The sequence below is a fragment of the Zeugodacus cucurbitae genome, chromosome 6 (genome assembly GCF_028554725.1).
Source record: "Zeugodacus cucurbitae isolate PBARC_wt_2022May chromosome 6, idZeuCucr1.2, whole genome shotgun sequence".
NCBI lineage: Eukaryota > Metazoa > Arthropoda > Insecta > Diptera > Tephritidae > Zeugodacus > Zeugodacus cucurbitae.
In genome coordinates this window covers 25,456,566-25,470,794 of record NC_071671.1, presented here as the reverse complement: position 1 = coordinate 25,470,794, position 14,229 = coordinate 25,456,566, and the positions used below count along the sequence as shown (strand labels likewise).

The 14,229-nt window shown below is 38.2% G+C and overlaps 1 protein-coding gene across 2 annotated transcripts in view; it reads right to left on the bottom strand.

Moving 5' to 3' along the window:
* Nucleotides 1–14,229, bottom strand: part of LOC105213954 (uncharacterized) — a 286,125-nt gene that overhangs the window by 243,848 nt on the left and 28,048 nt on the right. For both annotated transcript variants that reach the window (XM_029041474.2, XM_029041475.2), the window contains exon 3: nucleotides 9,140–9,157. In XM_029041474.2, coding sequence (XP_028897307.1) covers nucleotides 9,140–9,157 — 18 coding nt within the window. The remainder of the gene's footprint in view (nucleotides 1–9,139; nucleotides 9,158–14,229) is intronic.

Here is a 14,229-nt window from a genome sequence, read left to right as displayed (position 1 = left end):
AAATTACCCTTAGGCACTGAGTTCTTCATGTTTGATATCAGGGGCCTTGAAAAGTCATGGTTCGATTTTCACAATTTTTCCACAAGTGATGTCACAGTTCAAATACAGTATTTGAGTAAAGTTTTATTCCGCTATCTTTATCGGTTCCTTATGTATACATTATAAAGTGAACGAATCAGAAAATTGAGTTATATGGGAAGTAGACGTAGTTATGAACCGATTTCGTCCATATTCCACTAGTGTCATCAGGGTGTCAAGAAAATATTATATACCGAATTTCATTGAAATCTGTCGAGTAGTTCTTGAGATTTGGTTTGTGACCCATAAGTGGGCGACGCCACGCCCATTTTCCATTTTGTAAAAAAATATCAATGCAGCTTCCTTCTGCCATTTCTTATGTAAAATTTGGTGTTTCTGATGTTTCTCATTTGAATTACATTCAAATGTGCCCCTCCCTAATGCGATCCTATGTTCCAAATTTTATTTTCATCACTTTATTTATGGCTTAGTTATAGCTCTTTATGTGTTTTTGGTTATCGCCATTTTGTGGGCGTGGCAGTGGTCCGATTCCGCCCATCTTCGATCTTCACCTTCTTATGGTGCCAAGGAACACGTGTTCCAAGTTTCATTAAGATATCTCAATTTTTTCTCAAGTTACAGCTTGCACGGACGGACAGACGGACAGACGGACGGACGGACAGACAGACATCCGAATTTGAACTTTACTCGTCACCCTGATCACTTTGGTATATATAACCCTATATCTAACTCGTTTAGTTTTAGGACTTACAAACAACCGTTATGTAGACAAAACTATAATACTCTCTTAGCAACTTTTGTTGCGAGAGTATAATTAAGCGACTCAACGAAGGTTTCAAGACCAGAGCATCCTCATTTAGAGACCAAGGTGGTAATCTGGTAATCGATGTCCAGGACATATTGGGATTATGGAGGGAACACTTTCTTTTCTGACCTGGTGAATGGCAGTGAAAGTACAACACCAGGAGATAGTAAACCCGATTCCCCAATCGATGACGATGGAAGAGATTTTCCATTAGCCGACCATGAAGAAATTCGAATAGCAATTACCCGCTTAAAGAACATCAAAGCGGTGGCGGCCGATAGATTACCGACCGAGCTATTCAAATGAAAAGAGGATCGACACAAACCACGAAAAGGAGCTGCCTTATGCTGCGATATCTGAATTGTATATCCCCGCAAAACTAATACGAAAACACCCCATCTCTGAAAGTGTTCGACTTGGTTACACTTGGGATCTCCAACTGTTGCCGAACTGCGAAGGAAAGAGAGAAGTGACACGCTGGAGCTTAAAAAACGTAAGTAGGTGGAAAGTAAGTAATTAGAACAATTAAGCATAGTTCGCTTAGTGACAGGCTGTTTGACAAATATATGCAGAAACTACTGGACTCCCTGACATTTGAAAACATATTTCGAAACGATTTTAATTTTTCCAATGCCGCAAGGTGAAGTATCGTTATTGTTGAGTCGTCTTGTGACATTCTAAGCTTTTTTCTATTACTTATTTAAATATAATAATAATATAGAATACTCTATATTCACTCCTCGAATAATAAAAGACCTTCTTTATAGTGTCACCGAAATCAGGTACTCTTTATCCGGAGGTGTAGAAAATCACTTTTCACTATACATATATGCAAAGAAATTATCTCTGAAGTAGTAAGAGTGTCTCAAGCTCTGAAAGAGGAATTCAAATATAACTTTCCCACAAGTATACCTAATTAGAGGTTTAAGAGCTCACAAGAATATCTGCAGGACCATCCGCTTCCTGAAAGTTCGGGAAGAGGTCTATCTACTCACTATTGTGTAACCAAAAACTTAAGATTTATAGCTTAAACTAATTCAATATCCATCAGAAGCACTATAGCTGAAACTAATCTATCCATTGAACAAGTCGTTCAACCTATTCAAAAGACCCATTGAAAATATGCCCCCATACTAGTCGAAGAGGTATAAAACAACGTACAGAGACCAGACAACGTAACAACAACAACGTTTTTAGACCAGAACATCTAACAAATGGTGGTCATTTGGGATCGCAGTTTCATAGATATTTTGCAACTATGGGGATCAAAGAGTGTTTTTGAGTATTACAAATGTGAAATGTAGTTTGGAAAATATATTGCCGTTAGCTCTGTGCCGTCATTAGAGATCTACGGATTACTACTAATAGTAAAGAAACGATCCGATAGCCAGGAAAATAACCGTTCTGGCGAAGTACATAGAGCTTGAGCTTTTTTTCTTAAGCTTAGATTTAATTCATCATGAATATAATAAGTAGTAAAATAAATTTAATTATCATGTAGGGACCGAGGAGGTAATCTGGTAACGGATGTCCAGAGCATACTGGGATTATGGAGGGAACACTTCTCCGACCTGCTCAATGGCAGTGAAAGTACAACACCAGGAGATGGCGAACCCGATTCCCCAATCGATGACGATGGAATAGATGTTCCATTACCCGACCATGAAGAAATTCGAATAGCAATTACCCGCTTGAAGAACAACAAAGCGGCGGGGCCGATGGTTTACCGGCCGAGCTATTCAAATACGGCGGCGAAGAACTGATAAGGTGCATGCATCATTCTTTGTAGAATATGGTCGGAAGAAAGCATGCCTGACGATTGGAATCTTAGTGTGCTCTGCCCAATCCATAAGAAGGGAGACCCCACAATCTGCGCCAACTACCGTGGTATAAGTCTCTTCAATATCGCATATAAGGTTTTGTCGAGCGTATTGTGCGAAAGACTAAAGCCCACCGTCAACGAACTGATTGGACCTTATCAGTGTGGCTTTAGACCTGGAAAATCTACAATGGACCAGATATTCACCATGCGCCAAATCTTGGAAAAGACCCGAGAGAGAAGAATCGATACTCACCATCTTTTTATCGATTTTAAAGCTGCCTTCGATAGCACGAAAAGGAGCTGCCTTTATGCCGCGATCTCTGAATTTGATATCCCTGCAAAACTAATGCGGCTATGTAAGCTGACGTTGAGCAACACCAAAAGCTCCGTCAGGATCGGGAAGGACCTCTCCGAGCCGTTCGATACCAAACGAGGCTTCAGACAGGGTGACTCCCTATCGTGCGACTTCTTCAATCTATTGCTGGAAAAAATAATACGAGCTGCAGAACTAAATAGAGAGGGTACAATCTTCTACAAGAGTGTACAGCTCCTGGCGTATGCCGATGATATTGATATCATCGGTAGCAACAACCGCGCCGTTTGTTCTGCGTTTTTCAGACTAGATAAAGAAGCGAAGCGTATGGGTCTGGTGGTGAATGAGGACAAGACGAAATATCTCCTGTCATCAAACAAACAGTCAGCGCACTCGCGTCTTGGCTCCCACGTCACTGTTGACAGTCATAACTTTGAAGTTGTAGATAATTTCGTTTATCTGGGAACCAGCATTAACAACACCAACAATGTCAGCCTTGAAATCCAACGCACAATCACTCTTGCCAACAGGTGCTACTTTGGACTGAGTAGGCAATTGAAAAGTAAAGTCCTCTCTCGACGAACCAAAATCAAACTCTACAAGTCGCTCATTATTCCCGTCCTGATGTATGGCGCTGAAGCGTGGACGATGACAACATCCGATGAGACGACTCTTGGGGTTTTCGAGAGAAAGGTTTTGCGCAAGATTTATGGTCCTCTAAACATTGGCAACGGCGAATACCGCAGACGATGGAACGATGAGCTGTACGATTTATACGACGACATTGACATAGTTCAGCGAATAAAAAGACAGCGGCTACGCTGGCTAGGTCATGTTGTACGGATGGAAGAAAACACTCCAGCTCTGAAAGTATTCGATGCAGTACCCGCTGGAGGAAGCCGCGGAAGAGGACGACCTCCACTCCGGTGGAAAGACCAAGTGCAAAGTGACCTGGCTTCACTTGGTGTTTCCAGTTGGCGCCAAAAAGCAAAAAGGAGGAATGAGTGGCGCGCTCTGGTGGATTCGGCTATAATCGCTTAAAGCGGTTCCTACGCCAAATGTATATATATATACAAAATAAATTTGGCCTGACTCAATTCTATGAGAGAATAGATGATGAATTACGGAGGAACAAAATTTAAGCATGAACTATATAAGCTTAGTTGAAACGTAATACCGATTGGAGGACTTTCTGATGTTTTAGTGCGTTTTAGGAATTACATTGTCTACAAGTCAAGAAAATTTAAGAACTTAAATAAGAGAATATCTAAAAATTACATAAAAGTTTCATAGAAGACCTAGAGCAGCATATAAGAAAATAGTATATGGCCACTAAAAGCTTAGTCGAGTAATTGGCGGACTTCTTTTGTCTTTCAAAGATAATATGTGTGTACAAAATACTTTCTTACTGCTTAGAAGAGATTCCGCTTCACGTCTTCTAATTTTTTTTTAGTACAAAAATAGCATATATTTAATGTGTAAAAATGTATATGCAACAGCAATTCTATTTAAATATAAATGGTGTCATATATCTTCCCTTAGCACAGCCCTTTTCTTCCACAAAATTGCTTCACTTTTTCCTTAGCGCTTTAAAAATAAATGCCATGACACATTGCTGCGCCAAATTTAATGCAAATCACCGCCTACCGCTTGATATGTTACCACAAATACACACACATATGTACATACAAGCATGCTGTGGCATGCCACTGAAATAAGCGCATAGAAGAAAACACATTTCTAATCCGCCTTTGCTTATGCAAAGTAATATGCCTGCATATGTCATGCTATGTCGCGACATAACAACAATAGTGAAATCCTTGTTTTTTTCTTGTTTTTGCTTTGCTTTTTGTGCTATTGGATGCCACAAGCGCCTTGCGCTAGACTTCCTGTCGCACTTAAGCGCATTTTTTTTGTGTGCGAAATTCCTTTGTTGGCGGACATTTTTGTAATTTTTTGTTATTGTTTTTGGGGATTTTTTTGTACTCTCTTTTATATTTTTTGTGCTCTGCACCACCTTCGATTGACCGAAATTGCGCTGCTGCCTTTGTTCATAACCTTGCGCCGACACGCGGACGTTGGCGCTTCAAGTGGCAAGCGCGTGTGGCAAGTACATACATATATATGTATGGAGATGTGTGCTTACTTGTGTTTATTCAAGTTTTTGGGTATTTACTATTGTTTTTGTAGAGAACAAGTATTTTTATTGTTCTTTCTTAGTGTGTTTGTTGTAAGGACATTGTCCTTATTTGCACTTTGGCTATATTTATAGCTTTAAAGCTGTGTATATATGTAGATGTATATATATTTGTGTGTGTTTATATATCTTTATAACTGTATTTATTCATTTCAAAGCTTTACAAGCACATTTATCCTATCCTCAAGTAGACAAGCAGACGCATGCCACAGCGCACACACACAAACAAACAAACATCTATAAATAAATGCAAAGTGACAAAAAATATTTGTCTAACTGTAGTAAAAATGAAATGAAGTCAAGTACAGCCAAAGCAAATGTAAAGCTATGCGACGAAGCACTCAAAAAGGAGAAAAAGAGACCATTGGTTAAGGACAAAAGTTAATTTTTTTGTTATTATTTTTTCGAAAACCTTTAGTATTTTCTTGTTTTCTTTGTTACTGCGGTCGCTGTTGTCCATTTTTTGTACGACATTTATGACATGTTTGCTGTGGCGTCCCTTACCAATGGCGTAACTTGGTAAAATATTTATATTACTTAATATTTACTTGAGTTTGCTTGCTGCCTCCTTCTTTACGGGAAAAAGGCTTAAAGTCGCACGCCTACATGTAAAGTACACAATTTTCTGTTATTACTTGTATTTATTTACATTTTTTGCCTCATTGTTTACTTAGCTTCTGGGCTGCGCTCTGAAACTTGCTCGACAGTCTGCATAATTCAAAATAGATAAGCGGTTATAGCTTAAGATACATAAATATGTATTATATAAGCATTAAATACATAATATACAAACGCTTATATACACAACCACACTTATATACAGTCACATTAAAGCATAGCGCCCGTATTGCCAAGTGCGCCCCTAAAAGTATGCTTCCTTACACAAGCAATTGCTCTGACTCTGCGTAGTCAAGCCATGGCAACGTAAAAAGGGTTGCCTGAATTTATTTGCGCCTCATTATCATTTTCATAAGATTAGTTAATTTTATTGCTATCCTTCCACGCGCCAACTGATCGTCCTTTCTTGCCGTAAATGTCAACTTTTGTGAAAAATGTGCGCGCTGTAAGTGGGGTTTTCTGGGTTTCTCAGCGCTTGTATTCTATTATCGTCGTTCCGTTTTATGTTACAATCTTTTAGGAGGTCACGCTCGTTGCACTTACCCACGCATGTTCATATATTTTTCTTGGTGATTTTTATTCAAAAATATTACTTAATTGAAAAGCTAGGGACCGTCCGTGATTGACAATTAAGCTATATAAATTGACTGCAATATGAGTGCGGTTGGGCAGAGATGCTCATCCCTTGAAAGTAGAAGGCGAAAAAAGCCATAGCCAGTTTGGCTTGCTACCTGAATTTTGTTTTGAGTTTAATTATGGAGTTTCGTGAGGAGTTTTTAAGTGCCATCCGTTATATTAAGTGAATAATCATTTCTGATTAGAAATTTCAAGTTATATGTAGGCTTTTCATTTAGTTTGAAAGTAGTTTTTTGATATTATAAAACTTTAATTTCGGGTTCGGAGCCAACGAAAAAACCTTCTGGACCGAATCAACGCCTGCGATATTCTACTGAAACGGAACGAACTCGACCCATTTTTGAAGCGGATGGTGACGGGCGCCGAAAAATAGATCATATACAACAATATCAAGCGAAAACGGTCGTGGTCGAAGGCCGTGAATCGTCATAAACAGTGGCCAAGTCGGGAGTAACGGTCAGGAAGGTTCTCCTGTGTTTTTGGTGGAATTGGAAGGGAATCATCCACTATGAGCTGCTCCCATATGACCATTCGCTTAATTCTACCATCTACTGCGAACAACTGGACCGCTTGAAGCAGATCGATCGACCAGAAGAATCCAGAATTGGCCAACAGGGAGGGTGTAGTTTCCCCGAGGACATCGCCAGACCACACACTTCGTTGATGACTCGTCAGTAGCTACGGGAGCTCGGATGGAAGGTTTTATCGCATTCACCATATAGCCTGGACATAGCGCCAAGTGATTACCACCTGTTCCTGTCCATGGCGAACACCATTGGTGGTGTAAAGTTGAACTCAAAAGAGGCTTGTGAAAAGTGGCTGCCCGAGTTCTTCGCAAATAAGGAGGGGCTCTACCACGAGGGGTATTATGAAGTTGCCGCATATTTGAACTAAATCGAAATCCGATCAGTGTAACACTTTTTATAAAGCATTGACTGAAGAGAAAAAATACGCAGGGATACTTGTTAACCTAATATGGGAGAAAAACCCCTTATATAGTATTCTTAGAGGTATACTAACCCCCAGTTAACAAACTGAAAGCCATTATAGCGCGCGCGCAACTCACAGACAAAAGTGATTAGGGAATTAATACTAAATATGTCAAACTACAAAAATATTAATATTTTCACTTCTTAAGCACTCACTGAACAAAAAAAAATCAGCTTTTACTCTGACACAAAAAAAAATCATCCAAAAACCTGTCTCCATTTCCATCACAACGCTTACGAAAAGTGTGTCAAAATATGCGCCAACAACGCCAAGTATAAGCGCTAAGCCTACTCACAAATATAAGGAATAAAGGAATAAAGACAGCAGCGAGACAGGCTCATCGCTAAATGCACAAAATGGCGAAATGCATGCCACACATGTCACGCATACGCCATGCACAGTACAGCGTGGGCGGCGAAAGAGACTATAAAAGTGCGATGGTAGGTGTGCATACATGAGTATAAAATGTATATGTTTGCTTGTGCCTTGCAGCTATGCATTTTCAATATCTTGCTGCTACCTTTAACGTCACACCGTCGCTTCGTGATACATACTCACTGGCGGCAGTGTGTAGAATGTGCAAAAAAATGCGAGTTTGAATTCGCAAATGCAAGCGAATCAGCTCAAAAACAAAATCGGCTACATTTTAGACACAACAACAATAACAGAAGCAACAACAAAATCTATTTACGTGACGCTGCCGCTTGGATTTTGCTGGCTTGTTGGCTCTAAAAGCTTTCACTGCTTACAGCTGCGGCATAAGTGGCATGTGGGCGGTGTGGGTGTGAAGGAGGGGAGTATGTGCAACTTCTTTCTACAGCCATTCGAATTAGTAGGGTTGGGCGCAGCATGTCGAACGCACAACGCGCCAGTTGACGTCCAATGGCTGCTAAGCTCAGGTTTTTTGGGCTTCATGCAATGTTAGTGTTGTTGTTTTTTTCTACCTCTATTTTTATGGAGTCTAAAGAGGACTAGTGAAAATTTCTGCTAAAATATCTATATGTCTTTGTATTTTTACTCGCTTTTTGCGTCACAGACTAGTCTAACTACTAGCTAGTATCTTATTTGTTGTTGATGTAGCTATTTTGTTGCAACGAATAATTGTATATTTCATATACCGGTACGCTAAAGGTCTGCGCTAAATATATATACTAGTTTTGGACTGCTTGCTGGCTATATACCTTACATATACATATACATATACGTACATATATGTATACACACAATATTTTGCTTTTCGACATCTTCGCTCTTCATGTTGTCGCAAATTTTCAGTTGATTTTTAGGGCTTTTGACTTTTCAAAGTTTACTTCTACCTTTCGCATACACACACGCATATCATCACTGCGACTTGTTTACTTTGGTTTTCGTTACGCAGTGGCTACCTTTTTGCCTTGCCTCCTTGCTGGTTTATATTTGACTTGATGCTAGTTGGCTTAGAAAGTTAGTTTGTCAATGCTGCAAAGGCAAAGAAATCCATCTAAGCCGCAGCAGCTTTCCATTTGTCAACAACTTTGTGGTTATGGTCGACAAATGTACACATACATATATATATATATATATACATATAAGTAAATATATATCTAAATAACCAAAACCTTTTTGCATATATCTTTTTCAGTCAATATATGTACAACGTGTGCTCATGTGTCACTTCTACGAAGGTTGTTCTAAATATATGTCTGTAGGCGTATTTATGCATAAACAGTGTATATTTACCTTCCAAAAGATATCGAACTGAAAGTAAACAAAAAAGCAAAAATTAAACAAAAAGTGAGTACTTAAATCAACAAGTGTAAATGCAAATGATAAAAAATACAGATTGATAATATCAACTAAATCTTATGAAATATTGCTTGCAACATAATAAAAGGCGTATAAAGGTACATAGAAAATAGAAAAAGGTTGCCATTTCAGCTGAAATTGTGCGAAATTAATATTGAATTCTTGGAATATGATGATTGATGGGTACTATGTAGATATGTAAACAATTAAGAGATAAAAAATTGTTGGGTTGTAAATGGTTGCAACACAAAATATTTTTAAAAAGTTAATAAACAAAAAAAATATTTTTTTTTCAATCAAATATAAACTTAAGAAATACAATTTGTCGGACTAAAATAATAATAAAAAAAATAGTTTATAATAAACAAATATTTTTGGAAAATTAAAAACAAAAATTAAAAAACAATTATGTTACCTCGTAGGTAAATATAAACTTCGAACTGAAAATAATTTTATTAAATATTTATTTTATTTTATTTTATTTTATTTTATTTTATTTTATTTTATTTTATTTTATTTTATTTTATTTTATTTTATTTTATTTTATTTTATTTTATTTTATTTTATTTTATTTTATTTTATTTTATTTTATTTTATTTTATTTTATTTTATTTTATTTTATTTTATTTTATTTTATTTTATTTTATTTTATTTTATTTTATTTTATTTTATTTTATTTTATTTTATTTTATTTTATTTTATTTTATTTTATTTTATTTTATTTTATTTTATTTTATTTTATTTTATTTTATTTTATTTTATTTTATTTTATTTTATTTTATTTTATTTTATTTTATTTTATTTTATTTTATTTTATTTTATTTTATTTTATTTTATTTTATTTTATTTTATTTTATTTTATTTTATTTTATTTTATTTTATTTTATTTTATTTTATTTTATTTTATTTTATTTTATTTTATTTTATTTTATTTTATTTTATTTTATTTTATTTTATTTTATTTTATTTTATTTTATTTTATTTTATTTTATTTTATTTTATTTTATTTTATTTTATTTTATTTTATTTTATTTTATTTTATTTTATTTTATTTTATTTTATTTTATTTTATTTTATTTTATTTTATTTTATTTTATTTTATTTTATTTTATTTTATTTTATTTTATTTTATTTTATTTTATTTTATTTTATTTTATTTTATTTTATTTTATTTTATTTTATTTTATTTTATTTTATTTTATTTTATTTTATTTTATTTTATTTTATTTTATTTTATTTTATTTTATTTTATTTTATTTTATTTTATTTTATTTTATTTTATTTTATTTTATTTTATTTTATTTTATTTTATTTTATTTTATTTTATTTTATTTTATTTTATTTTATTTTATTTTATTTTATTTTATTTTATTTTATTTTATTTTATTTATTTTTTTTTATATGGTGGGGCCGAGCTCAGGCTACCACCGGGGTCACAGGTGGCGGATAGTGAACGGCCTATGTAATAGGTTAGCTGCGAGTAGTAATACGCAGCCCCCGACCAAGAGCTGCGAGAGAAGAGGGCTTGGCCTAAAAAGCCTCACGCGCCCAATGAACCTCCGGTGAAGAGGCGAACAGATGCCGCCTCTAACTAAGCATCCACAACCCCCACCGGGGCTGCATCGATTGAAAACCTACCCATGAGAGGGAGGCAACTGAGCAACGAGGGATCAGACCAGCGATTCGAGCATATTAATGTGCTTAGACGCCGACGAAAACACTGGGCAAACGCCCATCAGAATCGAGACTAGTAAGATTCTGATTACGGTATACTGGAACAACGGAATGGATTAGTTTGACAAAGGGCTGGTGAGAGCAGCATTCTGCCACTTCAGTAGGTAAGAGTGAAATCTTACCGAAATGGCTGGCAGGCTAATGCTGTACTCATCTCCGTCTCGTTAAAACCTTGGCAGGTCTTCAGGTACGTTCGATGCACGTCGCCATTAATTTGGCCGTACAGGTTCAGTTGAGACGAACTCCTGATTTGTGCCCGAACCTGGCTCTGAACACAAGCTCCCATAAGGACTTGTGTCAACCCTCGCGTGGCCTCCCTGCTTGCATAGATAACCACGGGGTTCATACAGAAGAATCCCGGGCCACTCTAAACTCACCAAAACAAGAGTATATAACATAAATGAGACGGGCAGAAGAGGAATCTCTAGAAAAGTGCAAGGGCATAGTGAAAATAATGAAGATGGCAATGGCAAAGCAAAAGAATGTCAGCCTGGACGCGAAGAACGGAACGGCTCAGCTTGACGAACTCTTTGATGTAATCAAGAGTTACAGCAGAAATTGGCTCATCGCAGAAAAAGACCACAAACGAGGATTTTCAAGTAAGCGCGCCACGAACGCAGAGCAACTCACCTCTAAGCGACGCGCAACAAGCCCTGCAGAACCTCGAGCAACAGTGCGACCGCGACACGAAGAGGAGGGCCAATGGAAAAAAGTCGAACCTAAAAGGAAGAAAAAGCTCCACGCAGAAGGAGAAAATGTAAAGGAAGGAAGGCCACAAGGGAAGAACAACGCTGCAAATGCGAAAACAAATAATAGAGTCAAGAGGCAGTCAGAAGCCGTGATCATTAAGCCAGCAGAAGGAGAAGCTACGCCGAGATCCTTAAGAATATCCGTAGCAAGGTAAACCTAAAAGAAGCCGAGGTCAAGATAAGAGGTGTCCGCAAGACAAGAACCGGGGCGGTACTATTAGAACTGGAGAATTGACAGACCGCAAAACCCAGCTTCTGCGAGGCGCTAAAGACCACGCTACAAGAATCTGCAACGGTGGCCGACCTTAAACCAAAGGCTACCATAGAAGTTAGAGACCTCGACTCCCTCACAACAAAAGAGGAAGTAGCATGTGCCGTAAAAGAAGCGTTAGAGGATCACAATGGAGACTACAATATAAGCATAACAGCTCCAAACACAAGAGAGTAGGTAAGGGCGTACATAACGCTTCAAAATGATAAAGCCGACGCACTGTTGCGACAGGCGCGCATTAAAATTGGCTGGGTTAACTGTAGGCTACGACTCAAAGAAAATGTTAAAAGATGCTTCCGCTGCTTCGGGCCAGGACACCTAACCTGGGAGTGCAAAGGACCCGACAGGAGAGGGCAAGGCACATGCATAAAGTGCGGCCAACCAGGCCACAAATTAAAAGAATGCACAAAGCCCCCCTTATGCTGCCTCTGTGTAGAGGCGAAACACGAACAAGTCGACCACATACCGGGCTCTGCAAGATGTGTAGTATACAGAAACTATCTTAACAAATGAATTTCCTACAGGCGAATATGCATAGATGCAAGACTGCTGATGCTCTACTCTCTCATATGGTTATTGAGAGCGGCTACGACTTAATAATCATAAGCGAGCAATACAAAAGTAAAGAAAGCGGTACCTGGCTAGAAGATAGCAGCTCAACCGCTGCAATATGGCTACCCCAAACATGTAAATTCAACCTTATAGATAAAGGGAACAGCAACGGTTTCGTCTGGGCCAGATGCGACCTTTTTACAATCATTAGCTGCAACCTGACGCCAAGCGACAACATACAGGAATTTCAAGAAAAGCTCAACAATATTGAAGACACAGCTAGATCTATAGAAGGCCACTTAATCATCGCCGAGGACCTAAATTCGAAGGCTATAGAGTGGGGTATGCCAAACACAGACTCGAGAGACAAGCGCATTCTGGAAATGGCCGCGCGACTTGATCTTACTGTACTAAATACAGGAGACGCAACCACGTTTAGAAGACCGGGATGCGAAGAAACCACACCAGACATCACCCTATCATCAGAACGCATAGCAGGCTCTATAAAGAGATGGAGAGTCCTAGAAGATTATACTGGCAGCGATCATCAGTACATCTCTTTTACGATCGATACCGCAAATAATGTAAACCAACACAAAAAAAAAACACCGGCACTTGAAAATGGAACGTTTTAAAATTAAACCCTTCGAAATTGATTTCGGAATTAGACAAGCAGAACCCACCCAGCAGCTCTCCCAAAAACTCAAAGAAAATTGTTGAGCACACAATGCTAAATATTACACGAGCTTGTCGCAAATCGATGCCCAAAGCCTCACACAGCAAGCACAAAACAGCAGTCTACTGGTGGACAGAAAATATCGCACTTCTTAGACGCATATGTCTTCGCCTGCGCAGAGCGTATACGAGATCTAGACGCAGAGGAGCTGCACCGGAAGAAGCCGAACAATATCAAGCAGCGAAAAAAGAGCTTAAGTACGCCATCGTTGCAAGTAAAAAAGAAAAATGGGTGGAATTAAGAGACGATATTAACAAAAACCCTTGGGGACTCGGGTATAAATTAGTAATGAAGAAACTCGACGCTCGTGCAAAGCCACCTGACTTAAGCGCTGCCAAAATGGATCACATTGTAAGGGTACTCAATCTCAAGAGTAACAAATCGCCCGGCACAGACGGGATCCCAGCAGAGGTACTTAAAAAAATCGCCGCAGAACGACCGCTAGTCCTCCTGAATATGTACAACGCCTACCTTGTAGATGGAAAATTCCCCGAAGTGTGGAAGAAACAACGGCTTGTCCTAATCAGTAAGGGAAAAGGTGATCCCAGCTTACCATCAGCATACCGCCCACTATGCATGCTCGACACAGCGGGAAAGCTGTATGAAAGATTACTTAAACCAAGACTCCAAGCGGCTATCAGGGAAGCTGGCGGACTTTCCCCCCGACAACACGGCTTTAGACCCGGCAGATAAACTATAGGAGCTATCAAAAGCGTCATCGAAAGTGTTGAAACCGCGCAGCGCAGATGCCATAAATATAAACGAATAGTTCTGCTGGCGACCTTAGATGTCCGAAATGCCTTTAACAGTACGAGATGGGTGGATATGATCGACGCTCTAGAGAAGAACATTAGGATCCCCGAATACCTCAACACGGTTATGCGGAGCTACCTCAGTAACAGGACACTGTTATACCAGACAAGAGAGGGAACACGTCAAATAGCGGTCACGTCAGGAGCAGCACAAGGATCCATTCTAGGCC